Consider the following 21,090-nt stretch of genomic DNA (forward strand, 5'->3'; position numbering starts at 1 on the left):
AACAAGCAAACAAATGCTTAAAAATGGCAACCGCTGATTCTTAGGAAGCTGCAAAAAATCATCACATTTAAAAAAACCCGATTTGAGCACAGTAGTGAAGGTGTGCTCACAAACTGAGCGATCTCAAGCAAGACGTGATCTACCAACAAGGCTTAGAAATTGCTGCTTTCTCTGTATACTAACAAATGAAAGTGTGTCTAGGGCTCTAGGTTGTTAAGACAAGGGTTGCCTCAGGGGATACATTTTTTACTCCCTTGACCCCAGGAAAGGGGAAGCGGAACCTTGAAATTGAGGTGTAGAAATCCAGCAGGCAAAATGGTAGCGTGTCATTACTGAGGGGTGTGTCCAGTAGGTGGCCTCGTTACTTTGGCTTTCTCAGTTTTGTTTAAACTTGGATCTTGATCAAGGAGGCCAGTAGCATAAGACGAGTGGTTTGTGCTGCGAATTTAACAAACTGAACATGCAAAGAACTACAGTAGAAATAAACTTAGACATCTGAGTACTTTCTAGCCAATTGGTGGAGATTTAAATGGGGACTTATGTTATTTTAAAACCACAGAATCTGGCCCAAGTTAACATACGTGTAGCTTTTGGTAGAAGCAGAAGACTAAAGGACAGGAGACTGGCTTTGGGGCTGTAGGCTGGGTGTGGGTTGGGTTAGTGGTGCTGGAGCACAGAGGCTCTACAGTAAGGACCTCTGCTTACTAGGCAGAACGACATTGGTATTGCTACAGTTAGCAGGAAGTTACTTCAACATTGCCCTTACGGGCACTGAGCAGTGACGTGCCAGATGTGTTGTAAGTTTGGCTATTTCACATCTGCCTGGCGCCACATCTGAAGCCGAGTGTCTAGATCATGAGGTGCCATAAAGTAGACTCACCTGGAGAAAGAAGTCAGTAATGTTTTGGAGTTGAGTGCGGACACTTGCATTTTAGTAACTTTGTCTTGTTTTTTTGCTCAGGTGAGCAACAGACAAAGGCAAATCATGATGTTTTTAAAAGCAAATGATTAATTAGAAGCAAATTGAGACCGACCACGGTGGTTTTCATACCGTCATCCTGCATTTACTCAGTAACGTGCCCTGTCCACCATCTTCTGATACTAGATGTTCAGACAGAAGGGAAGCATCCTGGCTGGACATCTCCAGTGACAAACTCCATGCTCTCAATCCCTAGCCGAAACAGCAACAAATACAGGCTGGTTCTGTTGGAGCTAGAAAACGGGTTCATCCAACAGAGCCCCATCAGGAAAACCAGGCTTTACAACAGTGCCTAGGTTCTGGGATGCTTTCAGCAACTCCACCCCATCGTGACTGACTCGTCAAGCTCAGTTCCCACCCATGAGCTGGAAAAGTGAGAGAGACTCTATTTGTAGTATGTACCCTCTCAGGATAGTCCTGAGGTGCTCATACAAGGCTGCAAGGACTCCCAAAAGACAAGGTCTAGAGAAAGAAGATGGGCAGAGATGTAAAGCTGACCATTTGAGGAGAGACCGAGGGAAGTTAGAACAACATTTGAAAGCACCCACACATTTGGAGGATTTAGAATGGCATGAAATGTCATGAGACGTCACTTGCTCTAAAGATCTGATCCCTGACCTTTCAAGTGTGTGTGTTCCCCAAGCCCAGTGAATAACTGTCTGAAGGAGGATTACCCCACCATTCTGAGGAGACCACCATGAAGGGGGGATTGCTATGTAAATGGTTGCATATAAGTGGGGAGGGGAAGTCGATGAAAGATCACACAAAAGGGGGCACCTGTAAAAGTTTTGAGAGAGTAAACACAACTAGATGATACCTTTTGTTAAAAAACAAACCAGGAGGGTTGGGGATTTAGCTCAGTGGTAGAGCGCTTGCCTAGGAAGCGCAAGGCCCTGGGTTCGGTCCCCAGCTCAAAAAAAAAAAAAAAAAAGAAAAAGGAAAAAAAAAAAAAAAACAAACCAGGAAACCTTGAGATCAGAGTGGGGTTGGGGGAGGGGAGCAATACTGTTAAAATAGTGGCGTGCCCCAAATGAAGAGTAGCAGGTGACCTTCATTTACAGTGTAACAAGTTGTGTCTGTTTAATCAATTGTTAATTGCTTATTCAGGCAATAAATTAATGCAGGGGGAGTTGGTAATGTCTTCTGTACAGCCCATTACCAGCTTCTATATGTGAATGCTTGTCCTTCTCACCTGCCCAAAAGATGATTCTCTTGAGATTATCATGTTAAAGCAAATTACCGGAAAGGAGATGGAAAGGAGATCACGTGGCCCTCATCCGGGCCTAAGGGGTGGTTCTGGCGTTGTCCTGCTGCTGATCTGTTAAAATGGAATGTAGCTTTTTGTAGAATAGAGGTTGACAGACAGTGGCTGGGCAGGGAGTGGAAGGCAAGACTTCCTTGTAGAGACTCTGGGAAAAAGAAAGAGGAAACAGGAGAGGAGGACATAGGTGACTATAGGCCTGGAAGGTATAGTTAGCCATGCGATAGGACAGGTCTAGATGGTCAAGTAAACTCAGATGAGCTAGTTGAGGGTCTGTCTGCCCAGCTCAGGCCCAAACTTTATTAAAAGGCCTGTCTTAACTCTTTCTGGCTGAAGGGCCACTTGGGGCATACAGCAAACAGGCACAAAGAGGCCTGGAAATGAGCTCCATTCAGAGAATTGAGATAAAAACCAGCAAGACAGCAAGCTCGGCAGACAAAGGTGTGCTTGCCACCAAGACACAACCAATGTTTGATGTCCACACTCCACAGGATGAAAGTTGTCCTTTGACCTCCACACATACGCCGTGGCATGCAGCTGAGAGTTCATGAGAAGCTGGTACAACTCACTAGAGTCTTCAATACACCCTTAGGAGCTACAGGACCATGATAAAGGACAGAATCAGTGTCCACAAAGAGAAAGGAAATACGAAAAGACTAAACAAACAAACCCCAAGACCCTAAGGAGAAAAGAGCAACAAATGACCTCCTCACCAGGGACTTACAGAGGGCGCTGGGGACAGGGAGGGACGATGAAGAAAGCTGGAACCAGAAGAATATAAACAGGAACAGATGAACCCAGCATGAAGAAATTATGGGACCAAGATACAACCACTGCCCAACACAACATTGGTGTTGTCAAGGAAAGACGTTTGGTAAAAACCATCCTTCCGTAATTAGAAACAATGACTTAGAAGTAGAAGGAAATTACCTCAACCTGAAAGCTACCATGAAAATGCCCACAGTGAAGTCACGCCCACTGGAGAAGTGGAGAAGCTTCTCCACAAGAACAAGGAGGTTTGCCTGCACTGTTGCTAGGCAACTTGGACTGGCTAGAGCCACTAAGCAAATAAAAGGAAAGGCACCAAGCTGGAAAGAAGTAAAACTATCTGTTCACAGATTATGTGATCTTGTACCCAGAAAACTAAAGATTCCAAAAGACTTTCAGAACCAATACACTAGCAGCTCACAGTAGCAGGGTGCAAGGAGGTGCAGAAGCCAGCATCGGTTCTATGCTTGAGCGATGAACAGCCAGAGTGAGGCCCTGGACTGCCATAGGAGTGGTGGAGCACATCCGTGTTGATGGGCTGGTGCTAACCAAGGCAGTCTACAATCCATAATCCCTATCAAAACCCCAACCCCTGACAGAGAAATACACCCGAAACCTAGGATGAGTCATCTGATTACACCACGTTAAACTGATGAAACAGAAATCCTTAGAAGAGAAACATCTGTATCATGAGTAATTTTTGACAAAAGTACTAAGACTGTTTTCAATAAGGAAGAGAAAATCTAGAAATGCTGGAGTTGGGGACTTAAGCAATACCAGATATGAAAATTCAAAATAAAAATTTAAAAATTTAACAATAGTAGCTATATATATAGTATAATATATAGTATATATAGTGTAATAGTGTATATATATATATATATACACACACACACACAATATATATACACACACACACACACAACTCTTGGAGGGTATCAGGAAAATGAATTTTTCAATGACTTTTGTGAAGTGTTAGAAAATCTTTAGGAATCAAAAAGTAGATCTTTTGTGCATAAAAATATACCATACTTAAAGAACAAAAAGGTTATACACAGACTTGAAAAGCATATTTGCAGCCTACAAATAAGGACTTGATTTCCAGAGTACAAAATATGGCAATATGGTCAGCCTCACTGATACACGGGGAAGTTCATGTTAGGTCTCAGTGAGCTGTCACACCACCCCATTAGGGTGCTGGGTGCTCCCCCATCTCCCCATCGTTCATCTTTTCTTTCCTACACAGTAACAGATGCACACATATTGGACCCTGGACTGCTGGTAAAACTGTAAAATGCTTCACTGGTTACAGAAAACAGTATGATCCTTGTCAAATTAAGCAAAAATTACAATTCAATCCAGAAATCCTACTTGAAATATATTATTTAGAAATAAAAGCTGGGGTTGTGGTGGTATATATTGTAACATTGCTGTTTACAGCAGTCAAACTGGAAATCATCCGAATGTATTTGCATAGTATAGAGAATGTAATGTATCCTCACTGAATAATATTGAGCTGTTAATGGTAGAATGGATTTGTGGCTAAGTGTAGATGAGCTTCGAACACGTGTTGAATGAAATTAGCCAGTGACAGAGGACAAGGAGTGTATGTCTCCAGTTACTTTCTGCTGGGTGTTTTGTTTCGGTGTTGGGGTGATACAAAAGGAAACCTGGAGAAGTACAGGCTTCAGTGTGGGATGATGAGAATGTTCTGGACAGCGACAGTGATGACAGCCCTACCCAGAGTGAATGCCCTCCATGGCGCTGAGCTGTGCTCTTCAGAGTGCTTTAGAACAGTAAATCTCCTTGTGAGGACCCTGCACGGTGTGCTGCTGCTTCTCCCCGAAGCAGGCTGCCTTGAATCGGACCCTTTTACCAAGCCTCTGTGTGAGACGAGGAGTGGAAGCATTACCTTCTCTTGTGTGGTCCACAATCTGCCTTTGTAGGTAATAATGCCCTTCACTGGGGATGTCTTCAGTGCTCTCTGTGGCCTGTAGAGAGGAAGATAGGAGGCTTGAGCACTTGGATTTCTGAATACACACACCTACCTGCCCTCTTACCTGCATAAACCCGCAGCTTCCACTTGTGGCAGGAGACCTGAGGTGAATGTACCTCAGACATCCATACCCGCAGTGGCTGTCCTACAGCACCTGTGCACAGTGTGCCAGCATCCCCATCCCAGTCTCTCAAGCGCTCACCCTTACCTCCCTGCCCTTCTGCTGCCTCAAGTCCTAACGAGTTTAATGATCTTTCTGAAAATTACAATTACAAAACCTGGGTGAGAGGAGGAACACCAAGGCAAGTCACTGACAGCAACATCAGCGGCAGGGCCAAACATGGGAGGACTACCAAACACAAGGACGGGAGAATCCTAAGGTTAAGCTCTGGCCAGCAATCCCCAGGGACCTGTGGACGGCCATGTGCAATAGGGAACATGGGCTTGGAGGCCAGCAACACAGCCCAGCAATGCAAGACGGGTAACCAGCTCAGTCCTCAGAACCCATTACGGGTAGCGGCAGAACTGACTCTGTGATACTGTTCTGTACCTCTGCACACCCCTACTCTTAAAAAAAGGAAGAAAGGAAAGTACAAGCTGGAATCCAGACGCATCTGGGTTTAGATTCTTTCTCTACTAGTATCTGGATAGAGAATCTTTACCTCCGACCCGCAATTTTCCTGTTATAGAAAGTGTCACTTACTACAGACTCTAACAAGTTGTTGTCGTGTAAATATGTCCTGGGACTTTCGGCTGTGGGTTTTCTAATGCAGCAAGTGAGGAAGTTTGCCTAGAAGTCTGCATTCCCAGAGTGCAAGGATGATGTGAATGTGCCTGTTCTGGTCACTGCTGGGTTGAATCAAGACCAACGGCACTGGCACTAGCTCCGGGTGGTGTCATTCACCGCTGTGTTCTCTGACCTATATCGTTTTCACTGCACAGGTCTGAGCTGATGTTGTTGAGCGTTTCCTGGTGTCTGTAACAGGCTCACCCCAGAGCCCAGCTTTCATTTTACCACATAGATTTCATCTCCTTCACTGTGTCACAGCCTTAGATACTAATGTTTGGCCTTTGAAAAATGCCTGGTCAGATGTGCTAATTTTGTAAGCCGATACGCTATCCTGGCTTTTGGTTGTTGTTATGGTCTCATGGTCTTTTTTCTTCCATTAAAAGAAAAAAAAATACTCAATTCTTCCCAGTGTGGTGGTTCACTCCTGTGATACCAGCACTTGGGAGATAGAGGCAAAGTATTCTTTCAAGTTTGAGGCAAGCTTGGGATATACAGTTAGTTCCAGGACATCCTAAATTATGGAGTACAACTTAATCTCAGAAATACACAAAACCCTAACTAAGAGATAAAGAAACAATTTGAATTTCAAAGTGTAGGGTAGTATAGAAAAGCTGCAAAATCGCTTCCGATACTTGTTAATATTTTTTTTAAATTATGTGTGTGTGGCATGGGGCAGGTTCCATATACATGTGGTCAGAGGTATAGACCCTCCTGGAGCTAGAGTTCACGGCGGTGGTGAGCTGCCCAGCGTAGGTGCTGGGAGCTGAACAGCATGTGCTTTTAACACAGAGCTATCTTTCCAGCCTCTTCTTTTTCTTTTTACAAATGTGTCTTTGCACATAGGAAAGAGCTAAACATGCTTTATCTGTGCATAGTTTATAAAAAGCAAGCCAATCACTGAGTTTTACTGGTCCATCAACTACTCTGAGAATCCATATCCAGAGTCATGAAAGAGAGAGAGATGCCCATGTGGTCAGGGCCCGAGCCAGAGTGCTGTTTCTACACACAACACTTTTGGATTGGGCCCCATTTGTGTTAACCTTTCCAGTTAACTGCACAGTAATAAAACCCCGCAGTCTTCTTGGAGGACTTTGACTGGTTGGTTCACTGTCAAGCATTTTATCAAAGAGTGTGACTCTAGGTGTTACTCCTTACTTACAAGCAAAGGGCAACTCCAGCCATTAATTAGAGCTGCCACTAAACTACGCAGAAAGGGACACATCCCCTCAGCCTCTTGAAAGCACGTGGGAACTCGCGCATCATCTGATAACATCATCAATTACAGTGTCCTTCACTCTGGTTGACTTGTTGTGAACTGTGTAACAGAATTTACCGTTTCAGCCATTGTCAAGTTTAGTGACATCAAATACAGTTGCGTAAAAGGAGTCACCATCGCCTCCAGAAACTTCACTACTCCAAACTTAAATTCCATGCATGAAACAAGAGCTCTCTCCACACTCCCTGGTACAACAGGTACACTTTCTGTCCCCGTGCATTTGGCTGCCCTAGGATCTCACTTCCACGGTGCACATTCTGAGTCTGACTTTTTTATGTAGCATGACGTCTTCAGAGTGCGGTACTCTTCATATAGAGAGTCTTCGTATTGTAGTATCAGGATTGTACTCCCCTTTAAGGCTAAGTAATGCTCCGTCATACGCAGACACCTATTTCTCCATTCACTCATCAGTGGACATCTGAGTTGTTCCCATCTTCTGACTGACTATTAGGAATACAGCTTCCAAGAGTGTGGGTGCACAGATGTTTGCTCGTGCGTGTAAACTCACATTAGTCAACTCTTGGGTAAAAATGGTAGTTCTGTGGTTTGGTTTAAGACCTGTCATACTGCTTATCCAGGCGACCCTAAAAGTTTATATTCTTACCAGCAAATGCACATGGGTTCCAGTTTCTGGTCACCTTGTCAGCACATGGTCTTTCGTAGTCACTGCCCTATGTGTGAGGAGTCCACACTCTTCCTTCTACGTACCCTGTGGCCAGTGATGCCGAGCATTTCACAGGCTCCTGGAAAACGTCTGTAGAAGTCCTCTGCCAGCTTTTGAATCGGGTGGTTTTATTTGTTATGAGTTGTTTACTCAGGAGTAGTTCTTGTTATTAATTTTAAGTTGCTGTTGAAACAGTAGTTTTCACACATGTGTATCATGCAGGTTGCTCACATTTGTCCCTGATTGCCTTTGACTCACTGCCCCCCCGCCCCCTCTCTCATCCCTCCTATAGTGGGATTAGTCCCCCGAGTCCTGGCAGAGTAACTCCATCTTGTAGATGTCATTTAGAGGTTCTGTGTGCCAGACTGCAGCAAAAATGGGCCTTCCTTTCTAGAGCTGGTCAGTGCTGCAGCGAGCGTCTGTAAGGGCTCTGTAAGCAACTGTGTGGGCTCTAAACTTCACAGAGCCTGGCTTGGCTGTGCCTTGCTGCCTGAACCTGCCATCACCTCTCCTGACTTAACACTAGGTAGCACTCTGAGCCCAGGTTTGTACCAATTCTACGGCCAGCTGAGAACCACACAGAGCAGTTCAGTGGGCAGCCCTTGATTCTTGGTATCCTGTCACCTACACTCTGCAAGACCCTGACGAATTCATCTATCGTGTCAAGCTGAAACTGGTAGAATCTTCCTCAGGTCTGTCTGCTCTTGCACGAGGTAAATAGATGTTTCTTTATATTTTCCCAGGAGAGGCACATGCCCTTCAAAGAAGCCTCCTGTTTCTTTTCATGCATACATACGTGCATATTGAAATAAATTACACTAAATGCTAGTGTTGCATGTTTGAAAAGCCTTTTGCGGACTGCCTTTTCACAGACAGTGTCTATATAAAAGCTATATCAACTTTTCATTTTAATGAAGTCCAGTATGTCTACATTTCTTTGTTGACTGTGTTTCTGTGTTATTTATATACAAAGAATCATGGCCAAGTCCAACTCTGTAGAGTACGTCTCCAGTCTCTCTGAGTCTTGTAATTGTGGGCCTTCTGTGTAGTTTCTCGTCCACTATGAGTTCATTGTGCCTGATCCTAGTGTGCAGCTCCCTCCCTCCTTCAGTGCACACGAGCCCAGCCCTGGCACGGTTAGATGGAAATTGGACTTCTACTAAGTTTACTGAGATATAACCCACAACTTACAGCATTCAGCTTCATAAACAATTCACTGGCTTAAAATCAACGGTCTTGAAGTAACTATGACCCTGTTTTCAACCAGATCTGTCACCCTGGAAATACTTTCCAGGGCTATCTGCAGCCATTGCCTACTCCAACCCTGAACCTTAGGAAGCCACTCACCTATCTTAATAAAAAGGCAAGTGCACATGGGGAGTTCTGTAAGTCCTTCCTCACAGCACAACCGAGTGTGACAGCGTACGTGACTGCGTTGTGCCTGTAGAGTTACGGCTGTCCATTTCACTAGCACAGCAATGGACTCCCACTTCCCACTCCATGGTTACGGGGGAAATGCTGTTGTGAACCTCCGGGTTCTTTATACAAACCCAAGTTTTTGTTTACTTGGGTAGCTGACTAGGAAGGGACATGTGCCTTAATAAACTGTCCACACCTCTTTATAGTCACAGCAGCAATGAGCTGCACTTTTCCACATCCCAAATTTAAAAACCACAGCAGAGTTAGTGCATTAATTGGTGTTCTATTTTGGCTTTTCGGTCTTCTACTGAACTGTAATGACAAGTGCTTTGCACATTTCTTGGCCATTTGTGCATTTTCTTCGGTAAAATGGCAGCACTTTAGTTCTCTTGCTTTCTTTCTTTCTTTTTTTTAAAGATTTATTTATTTCATGTATGTGGGTACATTGTCACTGCCTTCAGACACCAGAAGAGGGCATTGGATCCCATGACAGATGGTTGTGAGCCACCATGTGATTGCTGGGAATTGAACTCAGGACCTCTGGAAGAGCAGTCGGGGCTCTTAACCACTGAGCCATCTCCAGCCCCGTTCTCTTGCTTTCTGTTACTGAGTTGACACACTTCCGTTGAATGAGTTCTTGTGTCCATTATACCATCTGTCAGATATGTGATTTGAACATATTTTCTCTTGTTTTGTGCCTTGTATCTCATTTTTACGGTGGAATCATTTGAAGCATGCGAATCTGTCCTTTGCACACAGTCCAGAATATCAAAAGTATTTTACGAATTGTGCTTTCCATCTCTGCCTAATGGGAGGGCATAAAGAGTTTCTCCTAAGAGGTTTATATCTTAGTTCTTACATCCACAGGCATCATGAGTTATTTGTATACATGGAGGAAAATGAATTTATTTCTTGCATGTGGCTCTGTGACCATTGCAGCATCCTGTTAGACTGCTGTGTGGGCACCGGCGCCTGGAGCCCTGCATTCCTCTTCACATGCTGTCTCAACTACGTCAGATTTGCCATTAGTTGGATGTAGGTAGTTTAAGCCCTCAATGTGCCGTCGAATCACTGCTTCCTTGCCCCGGGCCCTGCGTATTCCCAGTGGTGTGTCACAGTCACCCTGTCGGCTACCACAAAAACGCCTGCTGCAGTTTATTGGGAGGCACCAGTCTCTGGGAAAACTCATGTCAAGGAGAACTGACTACCCCATAACTAATTGGGGCTGTCTTTTCTCTTTTCTCAGCACTGCCGCAGATTTCACAGTACAGATCTCTATTTGTTACTTTTCTGCCGATGTGATAAGATGCTGTAGCCAACGTAATGTACAGGAAGAAGGCTTTGCTTGGCTTATAATGGCTCCAGAGGGTCAAGAGTCCAACATGGCAGAGAAGCACATCAGCAAGCTGCAGACATCATCTGGAATACAGCTGAGAGCTCACATCTGGATCCACGAGCAGGAGACAGAGAACGCACTGGGAATCGCATAATCTTTAAAAACCTCAAAGTCCAACCACAGTGACACACCTCCTCCAACAAGGCCACCCCCAGTAATCCTTCCCAAGCAGTTCCACCAGCTTGGAGCCAAATATTCAAGCACAGGAGCCTATGGGGGTTATTGTCACTCAGACTACCACAGGCCTTCTACTGCTTTTGTTAGCCCTATCCCTGTATACGTTGAGACGCTGTTACAAAAATGCATTGCTTTTAAGGTTTTTATATCTAGCAGTCTCCAATATATGGAAATATATTTTACCTCTTAATATTACTAACCTTGCAACAGCACTGAACTGCCATCTTTGTCTCATATTCTGTACTCTCCAGTATTTCTAAATGAGTTTATGGAGAATGGTTGTTGCTTCAGTGGAAGTATGGCATAAGGTCAGATATTTGAGCCTGGACTGTCATTGAAGAAAAGTTTCTACACAAATTCGATCAATGAATATAGAACTATTTGAATTTTAATTTAAAAAAAAACTTTTCATATTACTCTCTAGATTTTATTTTATTTTTTGAAACAGGGTTCCATGGAGCCCAGGCTGGCCTCATTGTAGCTGAGGATATCCTGCACTTCTGATCTTCCTGTCTGTATTTCTTCTCATGGTATTATAGGCAGGCATAACAGAGCCTGGGTTTATGTAATGCTAAGGACAGAACCAGGGCACCTTGACACGTGAGCCGCAGACCTGGCCCCTCAAGTTAGCCCTTTCTTTGGTAGTTTTTGTTCTTTAAAGGATTTGTCCATTTAACCTAAATTATGCCAGCTCTTTTCCTGTTGCCTTATCTGTAGTATTGCTAGAAATGCTACCTAATTTTGTTGTTGATATTGCTAATTCCTGTCCTGAGTAGGAGTCTAGAACCATGCCACCAAGCCCAGCATTTAAAAACGAGATTTATTTCACTTTAGTGTATGTGTGCTTGTGTGTGTGTGTGTGCATGTGTGTATGTGTGTGAGTTCATGTGTGCCATGTGTGCCCATGTGCACACATGTGTATGTTGGTTTGCACACATGAGTGTGTGTGCATGTGCATTTGTGTGTGCATGTTTGTACATGTATATGCATGTGTGTGCCCATGTGTATGCATGTGTGTGAGCACATGCATGTGTATGTGTGCACATGTATGCATGTGTGTATGCATGTGTGTGTGTGTGTACACAGATGCAACTACATACTGAGAGCAGAGGTCAACTGATGCTTCATATGGTTTGTTCATTTTTCGTTGCTTTCAACTAAGAGGAAGAGCATCCAGTGCACACTGTCTTACTTTTCCAGAAATCTTAAAACAGCTTGAAAACACTGACTTGTCTATGGTTTTCCCAGAGATTCTCTCACTCCTATCCTAAGGTAATTCTCTGCCCCAGCCTCCCAGCATAGCTCATGCCAGAATGGCTCTAGAACACTGTTCCTCAGATCTGCTGTAGCACATTACAGCTGAGGGGATCACTTCACGTGCTGAAATTCATATAATGTCACATTTATTTTGTGAAAAAATATTACTTTTGTCACACTGCTAATAAAAAGCTAATCTGCCGGGCGGTGGTGCCCCATGCCTTTAATCCCAGCATTCAGGAGGTGGAGGTAAGCAGGTCTCTAAGGCCAGCCTGGTCTACAGAGTGGGCTCAGCCAGGGTACACAGAGAAACCCTGTCTTAAAAAGCAAACAAATAGGGAAAAGAGAAAAGGAAAAAGAAAAGTATTCTCATGTGAAAAATAACAACAAGCCCGAAATTGAGGGGAAGTTTTAGTCTCCCTTCTTTGATGGCCGAGAGCACAAGTCTGTACACAACAGCCCATTTGGACTTTACTCACTGTGGCGGGCACTGGTATTGCCTGTCTCCACCAGGCTGATCTCACACTGGACTGAACTGGCTCTCTGAAGGTGGCCCTTCCTGGCATCAAAGAGAAGAGAAATACAAATGAGAAGTGGGTAACTCGAAAGCATGTCAGGAGAGTCCGAAAGAGAATTAGCCTGGAATATTTGGAAGCACATTCTCTCTTTAGAGCTACCTAACAGTGGAGAACTGCCCTAGCGTTGTACCCCTCCCCCACCTTAGCCAACCTGCCCGCAGAGGTGGCGGTGGCACTGTGGGTGCTGCTGAGCTGAGCCTACAAGTGTGACATTGATACTGAGCCATAGGGCGGTGTATCTGTAAAGAGATAACTCCCGCCATTGTGGACCCATTTGTGTAATATGGGATGGCCTTAGTGAACAACTTTAATTCACGACAATAGAAAAATCATTTTGAACCTAAACTTCATCAGCCTTGGGTTGTCTGATTATAACCTTATCCAGGCTATAATTTGTGGCCATGTGAATTTTAAAGACTGTTCTAAATATTAAAATGAAAATCAAAATGTACAAAGTTTCTTTATTTTTTCAATATTTCAACCCCAACGTATTATGTTAGTGAAAACGAATCAACGTCATGTAGCCGTGCCAAAATGGCATTTTTCAAAAGCACCCGGACCTTTAGTCCTAAAATGCCAATTTCAGATGAAGTTTTAGCACTGGGGGTGGGGGACACTTTGGGCCTCATCATTCAGGTAGAATCATCTCCTGAGTTACAGAAAGCCCAAGGCTGCAGGTCGAAGCACTCTCAACCACCAATCGGTCAGAACGGATAGAGAACTATTTGTTTTTGTTTATTAAACATTCTTTTCTTTTTAAAAATATTATTATGATTATTATTATTTAATCTTTTTTTTACAACCCAGTCATTATTCCCCTTCCAGTCCACCCTCCAACTGTTTCTCATCCCATATCTTCCCCCCATCCAGTCTCCAAGAGGATGTCCTCGCCCCACCCCATCCCATCCCCACCCCACCAGGCCACACCATTCCCTGGGGCCTCAAGTCTCTCTAGTATTAGGGCTGTCTTCTCTCACTAAGGCCAGACCAGGCAATCCTCTGCTGTATATGTGTTGGGGGCTTCAGACCAGAGCTCCTGTATGCTGCCTGGTTGGTGGTTTAGTGTCTGAGAGATCTCAGGGGTCCAGGTCAGTTGAGACTGCTGGTCTTCCTATGGGGTCGCCCTCCTCCTCAGCTTCCTCCAGCCTTTCCCTAATTCAACCACAGGGGTCCCTGGCTTCTGACTATTGGCTGGGTGTAAGTATCTGCATCTGACTCTTTCAGCTGCTTGTGGGGCCTCTGTAGGAGGGCAGCCATGCTAGGCTCCTGTTTCCTCCCTCTCTGCCAGTGCAAGCACGCGTGTGTGATTAGCACATTTGCTGGTTTAGCGGTCTGAGGAAGTTGTCTTCCTCTATTATTTCCTGCCTTTTTCCCTTGAGACAGGCAGCGTCATTTGAAACAACGCTCACCATTTCAGCTAGGCTAGCCGGCTGGTGAGCTGGTTCCCACCTGTCTCCACCCCAGTCCCAAACACTGGCGGTTCACGCACATGCAGTAATGCCTAGCTTTTATATGGGTGCTGGAGATTCAAACTCACAACCTTGTGCTTGCAGAGCAAGTACTCACTAAGCCAGCTTTCCAGCCACCCCCACCCCTTTCATTTTTTTGGAGACAGTCTCATTTTGTGTCCCAGGCAGGTCTAGAATTTGGTCATCTTCCTGTGTACTTCTCCCAAGTTCTGGAATCACAGATACCTCACCACCCCCACAAGGGCTGGGGTCACAGGCATACACTACATGCCTGGCTTAGTTTCACTCTTAGAGGAATATTACTAAGCCCAGAAACACCATACGAAGTTAGTAGACAATAGCACGCAGCCTTTGTCTAGCTCTCATGGGCAATAATGGTCAGATTGATTCTGCCGGTGTGGTGAGGACATGTGTTACATCTGCTCAAGCTGTCATTAAGAATGCAAGAAGGATCTAAGAAGACGGCTCACTTGGTAAAGTGCCCGCCTCGAGAGCATGAGGAGACCCTGAGTCAGGCCCCCAGAACCGTGTCTTTAAGTGTGTGTGGTGGCGTATCCTTGTGATTGAGCACTGAAGAGGCAGACACAGGCAGATCCCTGGGGCTCACTGGCCAGGCAGCCTACTGTATTTACTAAGTCCAGGCCAAGCAAGGTGGATAATGCTTGGGTAATGATAGCTGATGCACACATGTGTATATGGGCACATATACAAAGGAAATATGCGATTTCAAGCACATTTCAGTCTGACCTGAAAACTATTTTGAAATGTTATTTTTATAAGACAATTGCTATCTTAAAATTAAATTTATATCAATTTCTAGATATTCAGGTTTCCAAAGTCTAACCTTTATGACTAGGAAGAAAACTTACATAAAAACAAGACATATAATTAAAAGGGTGACTAACAATGTTTATGGATGGTTTGAGATTCAACACTCAGCCAGGTGTGGCAGCACATGCCTTCAGCATGATACCTGGCAGGTGGAGGTGACGAAGGTTATTCTTGGCTGCAGATACTGCTACATATGTGTTACATGCTGCTACATATATGTCACATACTGTCACATACTGTCACATATATGTCACATACTACCACATGTATGTCACATACTGCTGCATATATGTCACATACTGCTGCATATGTTACATACTGCCATATATGTCACATATTGGCACATATTTCACATACTGTCACATACTGCCACATATATGTCACATGCTGCCACATATATGTCACATACTCCCACATGTATTTCACATACTGCTGCATATATGTCACATATTACACACACAGAGGACAATGTGCTTATTGTTGAAGTTTATACACCACTTATTTGGTCTTCCTTCTTGCATCTCACACATGTTCTGGAGGGTCAATTCCACTCCAACCCTTGGGCAGAAGAATTATTGGGAACTAACTCTAAGCTCTATACGACCACAATTATCTCCATTCCCACTCCCCACCCCTGATTCTTGAAAGGTGTTTTCACCCCTGCCAAGGTTTGGGGTTTGTGGGTCACCACCTCTGAGAACACTGCAGATGTCACTGCTGCCCTGGGTCCCTGAGTGCTCAGGAGCAGCTAACCACTGGGTCTGGGACCTGCCGTCTTCTCTACTTTAGCCATTTCCTCCTTGGAATCGCTTCTGTGGTTCTGTAAGGCTGTGCTGTGCATGTGCTTTCCTTAACTCTCCTGACAGCTGCTGAACCTGTGGGTAACTTTACACTCTGAGTGTCTCAGCTGTCACCCTCTCCAACACTGCCTCTGTCTTTTCTTCTCCAAACTCCGGAAAAAATGTGAATTAGACATAAGTCACTGCTTGCTGCTTCTTGATCGTTCCTTAACTTTTTACCGTCCTTTTTGTTCTTGCGTTTGGGGTACTTTTTCATTTTTCATCTCTCCTCCCATGTTCTTTGTTTTCTCTCCCTCTCCTCTCTTTGTTTCTGCCTTCCCTCCATCCCTCCCCTTATCATTGCTAATCTGTTTAAAACCACAAACTAAACTTAAAAATATAAAGCTAAGATACACTGAATTTTTTAATTATAATTTTATTTTGTCAACTTCTATATTGGTCTTTGCAAAGTCTGCTTATTTGTAAACAAATCATTTAAGAAAATTTTATTTTTTTGTCTTGTGTATGGTTGTTTTGCTTACATGTATGTAAATGTACCATACGCATGCCTGGCGCCTGAGGAATTCAGGAGAGGTCAGATCCTCTGTAAACTGGAGTTATAGACAGTTGTTAGCCACCATGTGGGTGCATGGAATCAAGCCCAGTTTCTCTATAAGAGTGGCAAGTGCTCTTAACCACTGAGCCATTGCTTCTGCTCACACCTGTCTTTCGTACATATCACGGTTTGATTCTCCCCACAAACAAACACTTTGAATATCTGCTTCTACTCTCAGTTTGCAGCATAAAGTTTGGAGAACAAATTTTAAGCCACTGCAGGCTCATGGTTACTAGAGCCAAATCTGGAACACAAAGTAGTTCAATAACCAATCAATATCCAGTTAACCGTCTGCATCCAAGTCAGCAGTACTGTGAACGATAGGCAGACCAGCCAGCTGGCCTCCCCCTCAGCGCACTATTTTGCAAGACATGCTTAGAATCCGAAGAGATTATCATCTGGTTTTCCCAAGATCTGTGCTTTTAGAGTATTTGTTCCAACTGGTGGAGCCGCTCTTCCTCCAGTCAGTGAATGACCTGACACTGTGAGAGGCCTTTTAAGGTAAGGAATGCCAGTCGCTTCTTTAAGAGCTAATCTGTCCTCAGCTGAGAATGTTTGCAGTCTGGACTACTTGATAGTCTTTTGTTTTGTTTTGTTTTGTTTTTTGGTTCTTTTTTTCGGAGCTGGGGACCAAACCCAGGGCCTTGCGCTTCCTAGGTAAGCGCTCTGCCACTGAGCTAAATCCCCAGCCCCAGATAGTCTTAACCTTTGCCCCAGGAGACATTAGAAATACCGTGGGCTCAGGATGAAAATCCACAGAACATTCGTGGTTAGAGGTTTTTCTTTTCATCTTTGTGTTTACGTGGCTTCCCTCTTAGTGGCAGGGGTGAGCCTTGAACTACTGCTTCAGGTCCTGTACTCCGGGCTTCAAGGTTTCTTTTACAATTAACGCCAGTCATTGGTATATACCCCCACCCACTCCTCGTACCTATATCCCTGTGCTTTCTATGTATAGACTTCTGAGGCTTCTTTTTCAGTCAGGGTTTGCCTGGAACTCACAGCAATCCTCCTGCATCAGTCTCCCAAGTGTTAGGATTATAGGTGTAAACCACTATGCCTGGGCTAAAAGTTGTCGTTTAGAATGGTATACAGCCCTTCAGATTAGAATTTTCTTCCTTGTGCACCAGGGTCTCACTCCATAAATCAGGGTAGCCTGAAATTTATTATGCAACCCAGCCAGGCTGGCCTTAAACTTATAACATTACTGCCTCAACCTTTCAAGAGCTGGAATTACAAACATAAATCACTCCAGCCAGCTTTAGGTCATAATATGTCGGAGTTCTGCCTCCAGTCTATAGAACAACTGTATTTTGCTCTTTTGTGAAAACTTTATCACTCCCTGGCACTCAGTACATTTGGGATATACCACTTCCTTTACAGACTCAAAGGTTAGTAAGGGAATCCAGTTGCACACAGCTGTACCAACATTAAAGTCCTATGGATTAAAAACAAACTGCGAGCCACTCTTAGCCACTCACGGTGGAATACTGGAGTCTCCTATGAATCCTTTAGTCACTGTGACACCTGCCTCTGGCTTTCTGCTCAGCACGGGCTGCGCTGCTCTTTGTAACTGTGAAAGGAGTTCTGTCGGAGTTCCTGTGTCACTCCTGGAACAGTTCACTTTGAGGATGAGGCACTCTGGGGCTATCTCTTCCCTCTTGCACAGCAACCAACAGCAGCACTTGTGATGGCTGCTTTGTAGCTTGAGTCCCGATGACAATGTTTAATGCAACCGATCTGTGTGCTAACCCATAAGGATTATATACTATGAATAAGAAAGCTTTTGCTTTTAAGTGATTAAACTATTAAGGTTGTATCATTCACTCTGCAGGACCCACACGGCCCAATCACCACTCAAAGGCCCAACATTTCAAACACTATTAACATAGGCTCTGGGGAAGTTGTTTCTAATACATGGAATCTGAAGAACAAATTCAAGCCATAGTGAGGCAGTCGGTAGTTACTATAGTCAAAACTATAGTCAAAGTCAGAGGACTTACTACCCAGAGTAGCCCAACCAATAGAAGAAGATAAAGTTCTATTTCCAAGTCAGTACTAGTGTAAATAATGAGAAATAAGAATTAATTAAGCTGACCTTTCTCCTAGCATATTTTACTGGAAAACATACATAGAGGGGTAGAATAAGAATAGATCATTATTTAGTTTTTCCAAATGTTTTTGAGTGAAGGGCAAACTAAAGCGGCTCATTTAATACTTCATAATGCGCTACCCTAAACTCAGATTAAATTTCTCTTTCTCATGATTCTGCTGGTTGACAGCCGAGCTTTGCCTTTTTAACCCGGGGGCCCTCTGTGTAATTGCAGGCAACCAGTAGATAATACAAGCCAACTACAGGTTCAGACGAGCAGGATGTCTAGGGTGCCTCGTTCAAGTGGCCAGCAGTTGCTGCAGGCTGCTCCCAGCCCTGGGGCTGCTTGTCTTCTCTTCTTAGCTTTGTTACAAGAGACTCCCTGGTTCTCAGGTGGAGCTTTCAGTCCATTTAAAGTCTGTGTTCTAAACTGTAGCATTTATACCACTGTAGTAATCCTAGTGCCTGTGTAAAGAAATAAACTCTACTTCTATCCCAGTTTGATGGACTGAACCCAGAAGCTTATATCTGCCAGACAAGGACACTATCACAGAACTACACAGCCCAGCACTAAACCATAACCCTTGCTGAATGAGTAGCAGGGTCACACTAAGACAGGGCACACGTGGGAACTATAAGCTGGTATAATAGCTTGAAACTCCTTGTATCTGAAGCATTCACATTAAAAAATTATGAGATTAACATCTATTAAATGATATCTTGAAATAAAATATACAATAATGCATCTTTTAAAGGAGCAAAGTCCCCCCAAATTTTAATCAGGGTTTTTATGAGATATCATTTTATCGATATCTTATTCTTACAATATTAACTTCTCAAGCCAACTTGGTTTAGCGCTCCATTTTCATAGTCATATGAGAGTAACCAGTGCACAATTAATACTTATTAATACAAATAACTATTAGACTTAATTCCATATTCTCTTTTTAAAAACTGTCATCCCTCAAAACACTGAAGATCAATGTAAAGAAAACAATGAAAGTAATCTTTGATGATGTATAGATAGCCTTGCAACATGTAATTTTTCCTTTTGCTTCTTTTAAGGAGTTACCAGTTCCTCCAATCTCACTTTTTGTTTCTTTAGCCGCCTTACTAGATTTAAATAGCCCATGAGTTTAGGGAATGTTTCTACCTTGTTAGCCACTGTGTTCATTATGCCTAGCATGTGGTAAGGTAGACATCAGTCAGGCGCCTTAAATTTCTAAAGCACTGACTGAGTCACTTTGCTTTTCATATTCAAAACTAAGAAACACCTCGCCCAATACTCAAGTATGGTACTGTAGTGAGCATCAGTCCACCTCATTCAGAGGTGACGGTGAAAAAGAACAGGTAAAAACGGCTTAAGATGCTTTCAAAGTGACTTAGTAGTTTATAACAAAATTGTATTAGAGAGATGATGCCAGATATAAAACAGTAAGTATCTACAGAAACACTAGTAGCTAAGGCCGCTGCTTTGTGCACCGCGTTCCTCTTTCTGAGGGTCTATTTCCGCTTCCGTTACCTGCACAGGAAGCAGAGCGCCACGATGGCAAGAGTGACGAGGACCGCCAGCGCCAAGAAAGCTGCCGACAGGTTACTTTTGCTTTGGATGCTGGAACTTGGGAGAAAAACCTCTTCGCAACGAGCACCCGTATAATTTTCAATGCACCTACAGGATAAAAGTTTAGATAAAGATCACACACTGATGTGGGCAACATACGGTCTCCGGCTGGAAGGAAGCGAACGATGTCTGCTCTTCAGACTGTAAATGAGTAGACAAGCCCGATGTGAGGCGCCGAGAGCTGAGGCTACAGACAAATGCATTACTTTACACTTGCCTCCTTCCTTTTACTGTTCTTCAGCAGCTTAGAGTCCGGAGGGATCCGGTACCACTCAGACTCCACGTGCCAACAGGGTGACTGTGCCTGCCAACTTTTACAGAAGGGTCTTGCAATGTTGTTCCTCTAGATGTCCTCAACCCCTTGGCTCCAGTGATCCTCCTGCCTCAGCTTTTCAAATAGCTGGGACTGCAGGTGCAGGCCGCCAAGGTTTAAATTCTACATTTCCAGGGGTGTAACTGTGCATATAATTCAACCTCATCTACATTTTATTATATTTTATAGAGATACATGACTGCAACTTTTTTCAAAATTACTGTTTCTTCTAAACCGTGAGTTCTTCAGCATTACATCTCTTCCCTAGTGTTTAATAATGCCTTCTTGAACATACGTCAACTTCACACGACTAGCAGCATTTCTAGTTTTCTTCAGAGACAAATGAAGCAGTAAAGACTCCCACAAGAAGCGTCTTTGATATGAAGAAGCAGGCAGCCGCCTTTCCATGTTACTTGTTCAAAGGATTACTGCACATTAATGAGAATCATAGACTTTGGAGTCCCATCAATTTATATGACGGATGGAGGTAAAATAAAAAACATTTTAGCTGGAAATGTTGCCATGCATCTGTAGTCCTAGCACTTGGGAAGTCGAGGTAGGAGGATTGACTCAAATTCAAGGCCAGCCTGGGCTACATGATGAGTTTTAGGCCAGCCCATCTTGGAGTATGAAACTCTATTTCAAAACAATTTTTTTCTTTTTAATATGACGTTTGTTTATAAAGTAACTCCAGAAGTTATGTAGGAAATTCACAATGTATATATAATAACAATGCTGTATAAAAATTGAGTGCACACAGATATAATTTTTAAGCTATTTTTTTACAAAAAAATATGTAGAGGTTGATTTT

General features: G+C 43.7%; 1 protein-coding gene across 7 annotated transcripts in view; it reads right to left on the minus strand.

Annotated features, from left to right (window-relative positions):
- Nucleotides 1-21,090, minus strand: part of Nrg4 (neuregulin 4) — a 72,113-nt gene that overhangs the window by 9,025 nt on the left and 41,998 nt on the right. For 4 of the 7 annotated variants that reach the window (XM_039082177.2, NM_001191109.3, XM_063266175.1 and 1 more), the window contains 3 exons: nt 19,868-20,014; nt 12,463-12,542; nt 4,921-4,999 (listed from right to left, as the gene is read on the minus strand). In XM_039082177.2, coding sequence (XP_038938105.2) covers nt 4,983-4,999; nt 12,463-12,542; nt 19,868-20,014 — 244 coding nt within the window. In that variant the 3' untranslated portion in view covers nt 4,921-4,982. Of the gene's footprint in view, nt 1-2,033; nt 5,000-12,462; nt 12,543-19,867; nt 20,015-21,090 lie in introns of those variants that run through there. The other 3 variants (XM_039082178.2, XM_063266173.1, XM_063266174.1) reach the window with 3 other exon arrangements.

The sequence above is a fragment of the Rattus norvegicus genome, chromosome 8 (genome assembly GCF_036323735.1).
Source record: "Rattus norvegicus strain BN/NHsdMcwi chromosome 8, GRCr8, whole genome shotgun sequence".
NCBI lineage: Eukaryota > Metazoa > Chordata > Mammalia > Rodentia > Muridae > Rattus > Rattus norvegicus.